Source organism: Geospiza fortis, unplaced genomic scaffold (genome assembly GCF_000277835.1).
Source record: "Geospiza fortis unplaced genomic scaffold, GeoFor_1.0 scaffold1047, whole genome shotgun sequence".
Taxonomy (NCBI): Eukaryota; Metazoa; Chordata; class Aves; order Passeriformes; family Thraupidae; genus Geospiza; species Geospiza fortis.
The window spans coordinates 317,557-332,544 of record NW_005054589.1 but is presented as its reverse complement, the minus strand read 5'-3'; the positions used below and the strand labels follow the sequence as shown (position 1 = coordinate 332,544).

The following is a 14,988-nucleotide window of genomic DNA, read 5'->3' as shown; positions in this document are numbered from 1 at the left end:
GGGCTGCGGCTTTCCGGGGAAGTGTACCGGCTCTTGGCATTTTTTTATTTTTAACCTGTTTTAGTTTCTCTACCTCTGCTGAGATGGGTTTCTGCAGAAATCAGTTGCAGGCAGAAATGATAACGTGCTGTAATTAACAGGGAGGGAGGAATGGTGCAGAGAAATACGGAAGGAAATATAAAGGGGAAATCAAGCGAGCACCCTAGCGAAAGCAAATTCACAGCTCTCATTACAGAATCAATTGGAAAAATCAGTTGGAAAAGACCTCTGAGATCACCAAGTCCAACCTTTGACCGAATAGCACCATGGCAACTAGACCATAGCGCCGAGTGCCAGGTCCAGCCTTCCCTTAAACACCTCCAGGGACCGTGACTCCACCACCTCCCAGGGCAGCCCATTCCAATGCTCAACAACCCTCCCGAGAAGAAACTCCTCCTGGTGTCCAGCCTGAACCTCCCCTGGCACAGCTTGAGGCCAGTTCCTCTGGCCCTGTCACTGATTTCCTGGGAGAAGAGCCCAAACCCCACCTGGCTGCAGCCTCCTTTCACGGACTTGTAGAGAGCGATAGGGTCTCCCCTGAGCCTTCTCCAGGCTAAACAACCCCAGCTCCCACAGCTGCTCCCCATACAACTTACAAAAACAGTCCCATAAAGCTTCAGATGGCTTCTGCACATTATTCTTTAGCACATAGATTTCCTGTGTCCTGGTGCACAGGAATTCTATCTGCTAAAGCTTAGCACAAGTCCAAAGGCTTGACAACGTTTACAAATGTTGAAGACAAAATTGTACTGATCGTAACTGGTGACATTTTTGGTCTTTGTTTTGGCTAGTTTTTAGTCTGTGCTGGCCACCTGAATTTCTTCCTGACTCCTGGCAATTTGATGCACTCAGGCAAGTCCTGAGTTGCCCAGTTTAAGACCCAAAGTTTCTATGCCTTTGTCACATACCTGTGACGCCTTTTGGTAAGGTATTTTTCTTTTCTGCCGGCAAATACAGGAGGGAAATGCAAGTAGTCATTGACATTAAAGAAATCACATTGCCTTGATCAGCAAGTTTGTCTCTCCTAATACTTCCATGACACAGGTATCATAATTGCTTTGTCAATAATGATAATAAAGTGATTCAGCTGTTGATTCAGAAATGGAACTCCTCTCTCTTTTCTAAGCCAAGATTATCAAATAAGCAGAATGCAAGCAAAAGCATGGCTTTGTGGAGTGTTTCTTTTGAGAGGAAAAATTAATGATGCCACTAGGAATTTTTAATGCAGTCCTATTTATTTATAAACAACATAAAAGGTTTATTTTTTCTCCTATGAAATATAAAGAATCAAACAATAAGAAATAATTTATTTGCTTCTAGCCCTTGTTTTGATGGTTCTTTATGAATTAAATATGCAGTCATGAGCAAGGCTGGGATGATTGCTGCTCTCCTTCACAGGAGATTCAGACCACCATTTTTATTTTTTAATGTGGACATTCACCAGATGCAAATGCATCTCCTTGCATACTGCAGACCACTTTGACACTGCAGAGCTGATCAGTTTAGTTCGCCCATTAAAAAAGGCACAGCATCACTGATCAGTGAGAGCTACAACCTGCCTACAGCCTAGAACCATCATGATGAACGACAAATGTGTCTTGGGACTGTTGTCCTCCGGCACTCCGCTGCCTTGGCAGACAGACTGGACCTTACCAGAGCCCACAGAGCACTGGAGGAGCTTTGGCCTTTCTGTGCATGATGACAGTAAAGTGTCTCAGGCCATCTGTTAGAGTACGTCTGTAATACAGCAGACATAAACCCTCCTCTAGAGCCATGAAGTCCAAGCAGAGGATGCTTACATGTGTATATATCCCCTCGCTGGCCTCTCTTGCAGGGGCAAAACTTATCTCCCTCTTGTCCACCACTGGCTGTGTGGGATGAGAACTTTGTGAACAACAGAAGTCATTTGATGAATACTATCAGCTTTTCAACCCTAAGTGACAGGTATCAGGTGGTACCAGCTTCCAGATGCAGTCAGACCTCTCCCCTCAGCCACACTCCCATGTAGCACAGTTGAGGTTGGGGAGCAGGTGTGGCAGAGGGACAGTAACAAAAAGCTCATGCCATAAATTTGTGTTGCTGCAAAACAGCAAGGTGAGGAGTGCAGGCTTGCTCTCTCTGTGGGGATTTCAGGGTGGCTGAAGTCACACAGGACTCAGCAATATTGCTGTTTGCAATGCACAGGCAGAATGTGCCTAATGTTGTTTCTATTCCTGCCCTTTTCCAGGCAGATTCTACTGGCTGCATTCCAGCAGTCCTTCAGGAGTTTTTTTGACAATCTCATTTCTTCTCAGGATTTACTTATCCTCTCCCATAAAGGTGTATCTCCAGTTTGAGAATGTTGCCATACATAACACAACTTTCCTCATAGTGGTTTTATGTATCTGCCAAGTCAAGGTAGTGTGGTATTGCATTGATTTCTTTTTTGTGCAAAAAGATTCTGGTAACATCAGAAGCTGTGTCTGTAGTTCAGTTCTGGTTCAAAGAAGGGTGAGACAAACATTTAGGCAAAACATTTTTAGCCGTTTTACCATCTCTCTAGGAACATCCTGTATTGGGGTGAGGGTTTGGTTCTGTATTCATGGAAGGTGAAATCAGTCCTAACACAGGCTGGTGAGCATCTGCAAAGACCTCATCACTGATGGCACTCTCGTAAGCAGGTGGTGGGGTGAGTGGCTCCAGTGGTTCAAACCTTTCTTCAAGGTCTTTGTCCTCATGGATGTCTGAAACAAACCGCTGCAGTCTCGGGGGCAGCACCAGCTGCAGCTGGGTCCTGGAGCCCGTGTCTGTGTCAGAGGTGTGCACTGTGTCTGGTGGCACTGGCCCCCGCAGAGCCTCCACCATCATCTCCTGTTGGGCAGAGGATTCAATAACGACGTTGTACGGGGGAGGCTCGCTCAGCGGCGAGGGCACGGAGCCTGGGTTGGATGTAATTGTCCATATTGCTGGAGCTGGAGCTGACATGGTCATCACTTCCTCGTAGGTGGGCGCTTCATAGGCAGCATTCACCCTGTGCCAGAGAACAATGCCAGACACGCTCGTTGTTTTAGTGCATAATTTATGTTTGTAGTACAGATCATGGACTATAGGGACCATGCTACAATCAACAAATGGGACTGAGACAGGGTATCTATCTCATGTGGTATTGCTGTGTAGGATATTCTGCCCTGGATCAGCTCACCTCTCCAGCCAGCTGAATGTCTTTCTTGCTGGGATAGAAAATAACTTGTCTGACCATTTTCCCACACTCCCCAGAGTTAGTGAAGCTACCCACATTGTTAAATTCGGTGTCCTAGGCTTAACCTGGTATCCTCCTACAGCTGAAATTTATCACTAAGGATTGCTAACTACTAGTTATCTCATGGAATAAAGAACCGAAAACAGGACCTATTTTTTTTTATATATTAGCTCAATGTCCATCCATTTTTAAGAAGTGGAGAAAATTAGGTAGTTTCATTTAGTTTAAACAAAGACTACTTATTCCATGTTTGAAAGAACTATCTGCAAAGAAAAAATGTTACATTGGAGACATTTTCATGTTCAGATTGTATTTTTAAATAAAAGGATACTACTTTTATTTAAGTATGCCCCCAAACTAGCAGGGCCCAATATATACTTCTTTTTTTTATATAGTCTTTCTAAAAATAAACACTGTCTTTTGGAACATCAAGTCATTTATGCATGTGGATAATGATTATCTGGATTATACAAGGAAGCAAGGCTACAAATAGAGTTAACTCTAAAATGACAGCAGGAAAACTGGGGTTAAATTAGCTGACGCTGAAAATCTGCAAATGAACGTGAAGCCAAGAAAACATGGGAGTATTCAGAGTCTCTAAAAATCAGGGGTTTTATTAGTGTCAAGCAGGAATTTTAAGAGTGGAAACACACCCAGTTACATGTTTCTCTTAAAGTTTGCCAAGAAACAGTTGCTCTAGAGATAAGGTTTATAGAGCTAAACCCAAATAAGATTTGGTATTGCTTCAACATTTTTTCTTTTTCCTTGTCTGACTCATTGTTTGGCAAGCCTCGATTACTCAAAGAAAAAATAAAATGGGCCTGGATCGGTTTAACATTGGCAATTTTTAGTGGATCAGTTCCCAGGGGGAAGAAAATACATATTATAAAAGTTACAAGACATGCGTGACATTGACATTTGCAACCTCCACATCAGTAACGAGGGAAAACCATCTGAGAAGAACTTTTGTCTTTGGGAACGGAGCCTGCGTTTGGTGCCTCGGGGGAAGGGCAGCAAAAGAGTGTTTAAAATGGCCATGAGTGAGGTGAGAGAGTTAAAGAGGAGCAACCAGGTTGCTGCTTACCCTGCTTGGCTTTGCCTGTTTGGAGGTATTTCATTTGCGTCACGCCGGTGTTGATTCCTCAGGTAACACTCGACAAACACACTCAGCAAATAGCCGACCAGGCACACTCCCCCTACCCCGAGGAAGAAATAGCCCACTGGGTTGATGTTAGAGGAGATGGCCAGCATGGTGACCCCGATGAGAAGAGCAGCGGTGAACAGAAGCAGCAAGGTTTGGCGGATGTTCTTCCAGCGTGTCTCTAACAACATGGCAGAAGGGATGGTGGTGGCAGGCACTTGAGAACAGATGGGCACTTAAAGGGACAGACATCTGTGGAAGATGGAGCAGTTTTTTCAACGTGAAACATGAGCATATAAACACATTTCTAAGTATTGTGACTGAAGTAAAAACATAGACACTCAAGTACGTGCATGTACATCATAAGCCTGGGAAATCTGTGCACACCAATGTAAACATATTTGAATTTCCTGTGTGTGTGCATATTGAATAGTTGGAATGCTTGGACACAGCTGCAAAACATAAAATGCATAAATGGACCATCAGTACTTATTACCAGACATATCTAAAAAGGCCTGGCTTCACAGGAATGCAGATTGAGGTTACTGCAAAAGCAAGCCATGGAATAACTAAAAGGGTTAATTCTGGGACATTTGTACCTGGCAAAATCAACATTCAAATACTCGTTCAAACCCCGGAAGAAAAGCAGCATTATTCAATAGGCCTGGCTGCCCTGGTAAATTGAGCATCTTACTTCAGTACAGCACTAGAGCAGTAATGTAACTTTAGGTTCTGGATGTAGCTAGGGTATGTGTGCTTTTGTAAAATGTAGGTGTTCATTTCAGTATTTGCCTGTATTCTCAGTTCCTTCTCGGTTGATGTGCTTTTTTTTTCCTCTGTTCTCAGACACAAGAGTCTTTCCTATCCCCCATTCCAAACCCCATTTCTGTGAAAGAGGCAGCAGTTGTCACTGTGTGCAGTCAATACAGAATGAATACCAGGGATCTGTGGTGAAACATGTGCAAGACAGCTCCTTAATTATGGTATTCAAGAATACCATAATTAAGGAGCTGTCTTGCACATGTTTTACTAATTTACATCTATCCCACTGTTTTGGTGAAGACCTCTTTGAAGGAAAAAAGCATTACACAAGGGGCATATTTTTTATGAATATGCTTCTCCAAACAAATAAACAGTTTTATATAGCTCCATGTCACATTGTGTGCTTTCCCCTAATTACAGCAAAAATAGTTAAATGCATATAAGCAAAAGAAACACATTTGTTTTAGCATCTACTTACCAGAAAGAGGTTTTGGTAGGTACAAGCAGTCATGTTTTAACTTCTCTCTTCATCACAAGGAAAAATGTGCACTGCTGCTTCCCGTTCTGACCCGAGGATAGAACAGCAGTTAAAACTCTCTCTTCCTCGTTTTGAGATTTTTGGTAGGGAAGCTATGAAGATTTCTTTTGAAAATAAAAGTCAGAAATTAGTGAATATAGGAATATAGCAACTGATGGGAAGATCCCATTGTACAAGTTTTGGGTGGGAAAATAGAATCTCTGTTTTCCAGGTTCTGAATCCAAAGCAGTTTCTAGACGATCACACACCTTCTACTCTTTTGCAGCTCTTCTCGGTCTGTCCCACAAAAGCAGGAAACTCATTAGGAAAGAGGGCGGAGTGAGTAGTGGGGGAGTGCTTACCTGTGTCGTATCTCTTTAGTCTGCTTCACCTCAATGAGAGTAACTGCCCTGAAAATTCTGTGTTTTTCCCCACGTAGCAAAGGAATCTTGATCTCTGCCTCACAAGGCAGGAACAACTGCCTGCCCAGCCCACATCACGTGGCCCACATATAAATCTATTTATGACTTCTGTAAAATGTAAATTCATACATTTGTCCTGGTCGACTTCTGTTTGTCAAATGTTGTTTTATGTCCTCTTTGGTTTTACAAACAGAAGGAAAAAAAAAAGGGGGGGGGGGAAGGTTTTTTTTTCACAGAGGGCTGACTTAAAAACATTTTTATTCCCTGAAGTATCTGGAAATGGAATGAGAGGTAATGATAAGCAACAGAACTGAATTAGGTACTGAATTACTTCTGTTATCTGAACCTTTAGTGTGTGTCTGAAAACTGGAATGGAATGGAATGGAATGGAACGGAACAGAATAGAATAGAATAGAATAGAATAATTTCAGTTGAGAGGGACCTACACCTTCCCCAACTCCCCACGTGCTTTAGGGCTAACCAGAAGTTAAAGCATTATTAAGGGCATTGTCCAAATGCCTCTTAAACACTGACAGGCAATCAAGGGGCGGGATTATTCTGAGCAGCCCTTGTTAGGACACACATGAAACATTGTGTACAGTTTTGGTCCCCCCAGTTTCGATGTGGTCTGAAAAATTGGATATGGTCTGGTGAATGCCTTGAGGGTTGGAGAACTTTGAGAGCTTAACAGGCTGAGTTTGTACAGCTGAGAAGTGAGAAGGCTTGGGCAGGTGGAGAGTGTCTGCTCACAGTTTTCCAATAGTAGTAGCTAGTTACAGAGAGGAGGGAGGAAGTTTTAATGAGGGTACATGGTGACAGGATAAGAGGCAATAGGAAAAAGGGTAAGTGCCTCTAGATATAAGAAAAACAGTCTTTAATGTGAAAACAGCAAAATGCTATTACTTGCCCAGAGATATGGAGGAATCCTCTTGGCTGGAAATATTCAAGACACAGCTGAGTTCAGGGCCCAGCTTTCAGTAAGAGGTTGGACCAGATAATCTGCCCTTCCAGCCTAGACTTGTCAATGTTTCTGTGTTTTGAATATTTTCTCCTTATAATTGCCCTTCTGGCTGCTGACAGATAAAGGACTTTAAGCTTTGATTGTTATCCATTCTTTGCTTCCAAGAGAGTTATTTTGGATATGGCAGACTAAACACCCACATAAAGGGGAGAAAGTCAGGATTCTGGTGTGTAGCATGTAATTTTGCAAGGCTATTATATAGATGGAAAATATGATTTGCATTTTGATGTTGCCTGGTGTTGAGAACACCCTAACTTCTAAGGAAGATTTAAGAACTGTTTTGACAGCCTCTTTACACAGGCATCATGACTGACCTGTAGTGGAGTCTGCACATGTCAGTACAAACAGCAACTGCTTTCTAACCAGTGTAGCTGGTGGTTGTTAGAACCATTCCTCGGAGATAAGATTTACATCCTACTGATTTGAGGAGGTAATTAAAATTATCCTCCTGCCTGTTCTCCATTTCCTCCTGTCTTCCTTGCAGTGACTCAGTGCTCAGGTGATCTCTTGCTGAACCAGCCCAGCTGTCTCAGTGGGAAAGTATTTACATTTTTCCAAAGTGAATTTAGTGGGCTTAATCTAGTCCCTAGAGTATCATCTAACCATTAGCTCTCCATTAAAGGGAAGCAATAGGAACGCAGAGCCAGAGTGGTGGAGGAGAAGGGAGGAAGAATGGGAATAATTTCCAGCATGTAGTGGCTGTCATTTCATTGACTTGGCCCAAACCATTGTAGCAGAAGGAAATTCTTCCTTCTTTGATGGAGTAAGCCCCACAGAAAGGTGTAGAAAGAATCTAAGACCCATTTTTTTTACCCAGCAAAGCCTGTTAGATATATCATGGCTTACTAGCTCAGCCTGGTGACTTTAGACAACTCCCAGCTTTGGTATGTACACTGACTACTGTCCAAAGGCCTCAACAATTTGACCACTGTTGAATCCCCTTTGTAAGTTCTTACAAAAGGTACTTCAGCTTTGTGGAGGGAGCTGTGGCATTTTGAACATCTGCACATTTTCCTATGCAGATTCTCCCCAACTGCTTTGGGGCTAGATCTTTTTGCTAAGTTAGTAGAAAGTTAAAAAGGTGAAAAAATTCTTCATTATTTGCTGGACAACTACTTCTGGGACTGAAAATCCTGTATTTTATTTGTGGATAGAAAGATGTTAGTTTTGCTGAAAATCTGTATAGCAGTTTTGATTGGTGCACCATTTTTAAAAATAGTCTTGGGCATAGTTATGAAATATCGGGATGAAAAAGGTTAGAAATGGTAGGTCTGTGTTGAATTTTTGGTTTTTGCTTGTATTGATTGCATCAGTTTATTTCTGTGGAATTTCAGGGTTCAGTAACTCCTGTAGATTTTACCCATGCAGTTCGTGGATGACTGCTGAATCTTTAGGAATCATTTTTATTTACAAACACACATAAAACAACAATACTTTATGATGCAGCTGTGAGTGCATTAGCTGAACATGTTTATGAATGTGATACATAGTGCTTTGTGAGTCTAAGGATACAAAGCAGGAAGAATCTTTATGAACTAACCTTTTAAATACGTTTTCTAGCAGAAAAGTGCTTCTACATGAGGCCTCTTAGCATTTCTGAAGGACTTCTAAAATTTTTGTCTCTCTGCTGTTTTGGTTCTCTCCACCTGGTTCAGATTGTCACTGGCATCCATAACAAAGAAAAATTGATCACAAGCTGCATCAAGAAGTTTTTGGTGATTAAAAGGCACAGAAAATGCACTGAGGCTTGGGTAAGGCCTGAGAGATATCACTCTGTGGGGTGTGTTAAACAAGGTGTTGAAGCCTGGGGGAGTAAACAAGCACATTTATCCTGCCATGCTAAACTGTCTCGCTTTCATGTGCAGTACAGATTTTCTTTTTTACAGAAAGCTTTCTGTTCCCTGTTGTTCGGTCATACTATGGGAACATTCATTTAACAGTATATTTCTTTACTTAGGATGGTGAATTTCCTTTTTTCTTTTTCAGTTCTTTCTTTGTTTCTTCCTGTATCTCTTTGTCAGCCTCTAGGAAGCATTTCACCTTTCCCCTGTTTCATCTCACTATCTACTCAACCTTCTGCCCCGACTGCTACTAATTAACTTAGTACCTACAGTGAGCTCAGTTATCAGCTCGGTATGCAGAGAAGCTTGCTTTATTCCCAAGGGCTTGTGACGTGCACACCATGGCACGATTAATCTGACCGTAATCGCCAAGCCTATTCTTCCTCATAACCTCGTCCTGAAGCAATTTCTGAGAACCTGAGCAAGTACTGGGGACAAAGTGTTACTTAATCACCTTTTCCAGTCTTGTCTGCCTCTCCTTTTGTCCCCCAGGTTTTGCACAGTCACTTTTGTGACGAAGCAAATTGCATCACTGCATTTTATCTAGAGATCATGGGGCAATGATGAACTCTGGTTGATGTTTCTGGTCAGTATAATGTTCTAGGCAGGAGAAGGCAAAACCCCAAGGAAAGTGAAATGCCTATGCTTGGATATTCAAAATATGTGTGTAACTTTGGGAAAATTATTCGTGTTCGACCTGCCAGAGCTGAATGGTCATACGTTTCTTGGGAGCTGGCAATCTCAGTTTCCTTCCAGCTTATTCCAGTTCTTACAGGACAATGGTTGGAAGTTAAATGTGTAGTCACTGTGGGGTGGGTTTTTTTGGCATGTTTGTCTTCTACCTGCAGTGGCTTTTCTCCGTAGATCAGGGCTGAGATGTGGTGACAGAAGGACTGATACCTCACAAGGAGCTTCAACTGATACTCTTAATTCCTCAGCTGTCTGAAGGGTGCCTGAAAAGCATAAATGTACAGAGATTGAATCAGAGACACTTGTTATGCTGTGCAGAACTAAAGGATTTTTCTTTTCTGAAAGTGGGGAGTCACATTCAAGACGTGAAGTGTTTTTCAGGGCTGTCTGCACACATAAAGTTCTTAAGTATTTAAAATTAACAAAGCAGCACCTCCTGTTCTGCCAGGAGAGGAACACAAAAATAGTAAGCATTTACTAGGATGATATGAGGATTTTTATATCCTCTTACAGACTTTTAAATTCACATATATCATGTACGTGTTTTGCTTTTTGTCTGAAAAAAAAAAAGTGAAGGCTAGAAGCTTCCTCATCTTTTTATTCTGAGTTCTCCTTTGGGCAAGCACTTTAAATTTGTGAGGTTTCATTAGCACTGGCAAAACTTTCTGCAGCTGATTTAGTTTAATGATAGAGCCCAGCTAGGTCTAAATTATTTACTTTTTGCCAGAAGACTTTCTTCACTTGTGTAGAATCTCTGCACACTGCAGTACTTCTACGGAGATGTTATTCTATGCGGGATGTAAATTAGCAGTATGCACTTCTCTGAAGGAATCCACCCTGGTGACTGAAATGCTACTAAATGGGACACTACAGTGACCTCTCCTCTTTTGCTAATTTAGAGTTCCTAATGTGGATTAGACAGAAGAGGAGACGGCCATGACTAAAGAAGGAGGGCAGTTAAGATCCTACTGCCAGAATATGGTGAAAGAATCACGTGGAATACTGTGGAAATTTCCATAATGTGGAAAGAGCAAATGAGCTCAAAGAAATGGTTGTAAGATGAAACTAAGGACTCAGTTGAGGATAGTTAAAAGAACCCAGGAAGATAATTTGCTGTCATTCTAGACTGTACTAGGTGTCTCTGGAAAGAAGAGAAAATCAGACGTATGTATGCTGAGCAGCTTTACTGTGGAACATTCCTTTTCTCCAGACATAATTTCACCATTCTAAAATAGGAAACTTTTCAGCCAAAGGACATGAGATGCAGTGAGAAAAGTTAATGTGTAATTGCCACAATATTTCTGTTCCTTATCTTCCTCCCTGGTCCTAGCGATATATTCTTGCTGCTTATGTTGCCAAACCTGTTTTACACTGGAGCCCTCCCTGACATATTCTGAATAGTTAACAGGGCATAAACAAGTAAAAAAGTAAAAAGTGCTATTTTCTCTTCTGTTAATACACTAACAGTCACAGAACCATGCAGGAAGTGCCTGTATGGCCACAGGAGAGAAGAAGGGAGCTCATAGCCTATTTCTGCCCTGAAGAAAGGGGGATGCCCTTTTCCTCTCAACAGCTCTAGATGGTTTTGCTAAGGAACCACACCTGAAATAGTTGGGAATTACCACCCAACAGTAAAATACAGCCTACTTGGGCTGGAATTCAGCATTTATGCAATTCACAAAATGTAATACATGTGAAAAGATGAGAAAGAGGTTGAAGTACCTGTTGCAGAATATAGATTCCTGAGCAGGAATTTGGCATTGTTTCCTGTTGCTGGTGAGACCTACAGTGTCTCTCCATAAGGTGCTCCTACTTTCCTACTGTATAACATGGCACTTTCTTCAAATTCTTTTAGTAAATAGAGGGGTGGGAGAATGGGGAAAGTGTTGCCAGACAGAGAAATCACTTAACCATTTTATTGATGAGCTGTGCTCTGGAGAAGAAGAGGACACTGCTATTATTGGTACTGGTCCTTCTCTGAGTGCTGTGCTTTGTAGCAAGTGAAGCACAGAATCCCACATGCTCCTTGATGCCTGTTCTCAGCCTAAGGTGCTCCTAGTCTAAAGCAAGTGTGACAAAGCCACAAAATAATTTAGCTATGGAAGACCAGAGATAGATAACTTAGTATGAAAAGAAACTCTAAGAAAGAAAAGAAAAAAAAAAGAGTAAAATCTATTTTAGTAAAGATACATTTTGCCTGAAAACTAGAACGGTAACAGGTATCCTCTTTTTTTCCTTTGTTAGATATTCTCCACTCAAAGACAACACTGTTTCAGCTTAGTTTTACCACTAGTTTTTGCTCTAGCCACGTGCCATAAAGGCAGCACACCTCAGAGGGAGGAAACTCAATCTGGTTCCTTCTTCTGCCTCAGGAAAAATGGGTGTCATATTTCAGTTACATCCCTGCAAATAAGCATTCACAGGGGTCAGTGAAAGAGCAAATATGTTATTTTATGAAAGCAAATAGTCACATGAGCTGAAAAGAACATAGTTTTTATCTTGGCATGGCTCCTCAGTCTGAGATGTTAGTTTATTTAGTGATACAGACAGGTTTTGTCCAGTTCTGGCATGGATTTGCATTCCTAATGGACACTGCCAAATTAGCAAGAGCACATCATAATGCATTTCTGGTATGTGCCATTGTCATGCCTCGTAGTGTTGCAGTTTGTATGGCATCTGCATTGTCATTCTGGTACATTCTAGAATGTCATTGTGACGATGTTTTGGATGTTTGTTCCTGTGGGGGCAAATGACTGCTTCCAAGGTCAGCCACCAGCTGCAGGGACAGTCTCATGAAAGCACCACACCACATCACTGCCAGCTCAGCCTGCTCCTTGTAAACGAGCACTGTGAAAGCAATACACCACCTTCTGCTTTCTCCTGGGGCGGCAGCACTAGTGATACTGCAACTCCTATTGTTTGTGAAGGGGAACTCCGTGTTATCAGGGCTTCTGCTGCTGAGAGATAGCTTTCTTGTTCACTGTAGGCAACAAAAAACCAGGACACTCAATATGTGGGATTAACTGCATATCTGGTTGAAATGATGGCTTTGAGCATTTATTAATGATGATGACTGTGCAAGTTTGCTTGTTCCACATTGTACCTCTTTCAAGAGAAAGTGTTGACTGGTTGCAAAGGGTCTTTCTGTGAAAATTAGAAGATTGCCATCGAAGGCAGAATTTCAGGGTACAGTGGTCATAGTTTACGGACATTTGTGTTGAAGTGAAGTCACATTTGATGCCGAAGATGATCCTTGTGATAGTGCCTTGTTTCTTGAGAAGAGTTTTTAGGTTAACTCACTATTGGCGACCTCTGATTCATTTAATTGTTCTGTGAAATCTAATTCATTTAATTGTTCTGTGAAATCCCTTGCAGATGATGAAAGATGTCAGAGTGATTCATGAGAAGGTGTTAATTATTTGAAAAGCTCTCATCGATGCTTGGGGCATGAGTGATCATAATCTTGGCTGAAGAGATTTCTTTGACTATATTGGAAGTAATGATGAGGTCTATATTCTTGTCCAGTGCCTCCTCTCTTCCTCCCTGCTTCCTCCAAATATTGTCTTGCTTGATTAAAAAAAGAGAGAATAGTCTTTTATTAGAATGGCAATTATATGACCTTTACTTCTCACACCTGAGTGTGTGGCAGTATGCAACACCCAGAGCTCTCACAAGTTTCCAGTCTACACCTGCTTGAGATCCATTGATATTGACAAGGTCCCTGGGCTCCATTAATATTGATGAAGTTTCCAAGTCCCTGATATATGGTGGCGCTCCTTTTAGCCAGATTCTCCTGCTCATGAAGCTACTCAGCAACAATTTAACCATCACTAAGACTTCCTAAATTTGTACTTAAGCATTCTTATGGCATGAACATTTGGCCATCTGAAGAAAAGATAAAGGGCCTCCATTATGAGAGCTGACTCCTTCGCTTCCTTGGGAATATTATGTTCACCTGCTGTTTTTAAATTATATTTGCAAAGTAAGGGGTCAGGGCAGAATGAGAACTGTATGGAGGTAAACTGATTTTCAATTTCTTATGACCACTGTAAAGGTCAGATGATTTTTATTTATGCAAAATCCCTGACAATGGTTTGCTTTTGTTGAGGACTACAGCTTTCTGCATGTCCTGCTTCTGCTTGCTGCTTTCCTCTTTCAATCCTACCCTGAAGTGTAGTTCCATGGCAGCCCAGATATGCTGAACTTTGTTGAGCCTGTCTTGCAATTTCTAAAATTCTGAACCTTAAATACATGAAACTGGCAATACATTATTTACCATGTCAACATTATGGGGTTGGAAAAGGCAGAGATATGTTAATTTCCATGCAAAGGCTTGTTTCAGAGATTATTTTTATGCTCCTATTTTATATTTTGTTAATTTGGAGGCTGAATATTTTTTCTTACAAGTTGTGTTGAAACTGATAGGTCAAAGAAGCAGTGTGGAATTTGGCTGTAAACATGTTTCCAAACAAAAAACAGACAAAATCAAGGCTTCTTGTGAATTGCAGCTCTCTAAATGGAGAAGTTTGGGCTAGAAATTGCCATAGTAAGAGGTTTTTGTGGTAGGTCAGTAAGAGACAATGGAAGTGGTACAGCTTGAAGAACATACAGAAAATGGTGGAAAAATCAAAGCTGACATCTTCCAGATTAATACTGGATGTATGCTCTTGAATGAGTCAAAGGGAAAATAAATTACTGTTTTGGGGTCATAGATGAGATACTGATATTATAAATAACCAGGCTGTGGTTAGGTGATTCCCCACATTTGACATGCCTGTGCGAAACTCTTCAGGATGAGAGAGTTGTTGTTGCTGATCCTAAACTGTCTGGTTTAACTGTTGACCCTTCTGAGTTATCTCCAGTATTCACACCAAGCCAGCTGGGCTGGTTGGTTGAGCACTAACAAAGTGTAAATATTTACTGCCTAACAAATCTAACTTCTCTCATTTTGGCAGAGTCCCATGATTGATTACAGCTCTGCCTTTCATTCTGCAAATATATTTACATCAGTTATATAAATACATTTATCAATTCTTAATATTCTTTGAGAAGGAAGTAAACATCTTGCCCTCCTTTCATTACATTTTAGTTTGTGCAGCTCTACTTGCTCTTAAAAGATTGCTGGATTTTCACTGTTCCCAGTTCTATGTCACCAAAGTATTGCTGGCACTCTTTATTTCAGGTCTACAGTTTATTTAAGACCACTTGCTTCCTGAGAATGCCTGGATAGTTTTTATCCCATGCTGTGCTGGTTTGGCTGTGGTAGAGTTAATTTTCTTCAGAGTAACTGTGACACATGATGGAGCCCTGCTGTCCT

At 41.4% G+C, this 14,988-nt stretch overlaps 1 protein-coding gene across 1 annotated transcript; it reads right to left on the bottom strand.

Moving 5' to 3' along the window:
• Nucleotides 1-1,701: 1,701 nt before the first annotated feature.
• TMEM139 (transmembrane protein 139) lies at nt 1,702-6,029 on the bottom strand. The gene is made up of 3 exons (XM_005429961.2): nt 5,659-6,029; nt 4,362-4,670; nt 1,702-3,049 (listed from the first exon to the last, which is right to left on the bottom strand). Exons 2-3 carry the CDS (start codon nt 4,607-4,609, stop codon nt 2,578-2,580), a joined length of 720 nt encoding a protein of 239 aa, XP_005430018.1. The 5' UTR covers nt 4,610-4,670; nt 5,659-6,029; the 3' UTR covers nt 1,702-2,577.
• Nucleotides 6,030-14,988: the final 8,959 nt, after the last annotated feature.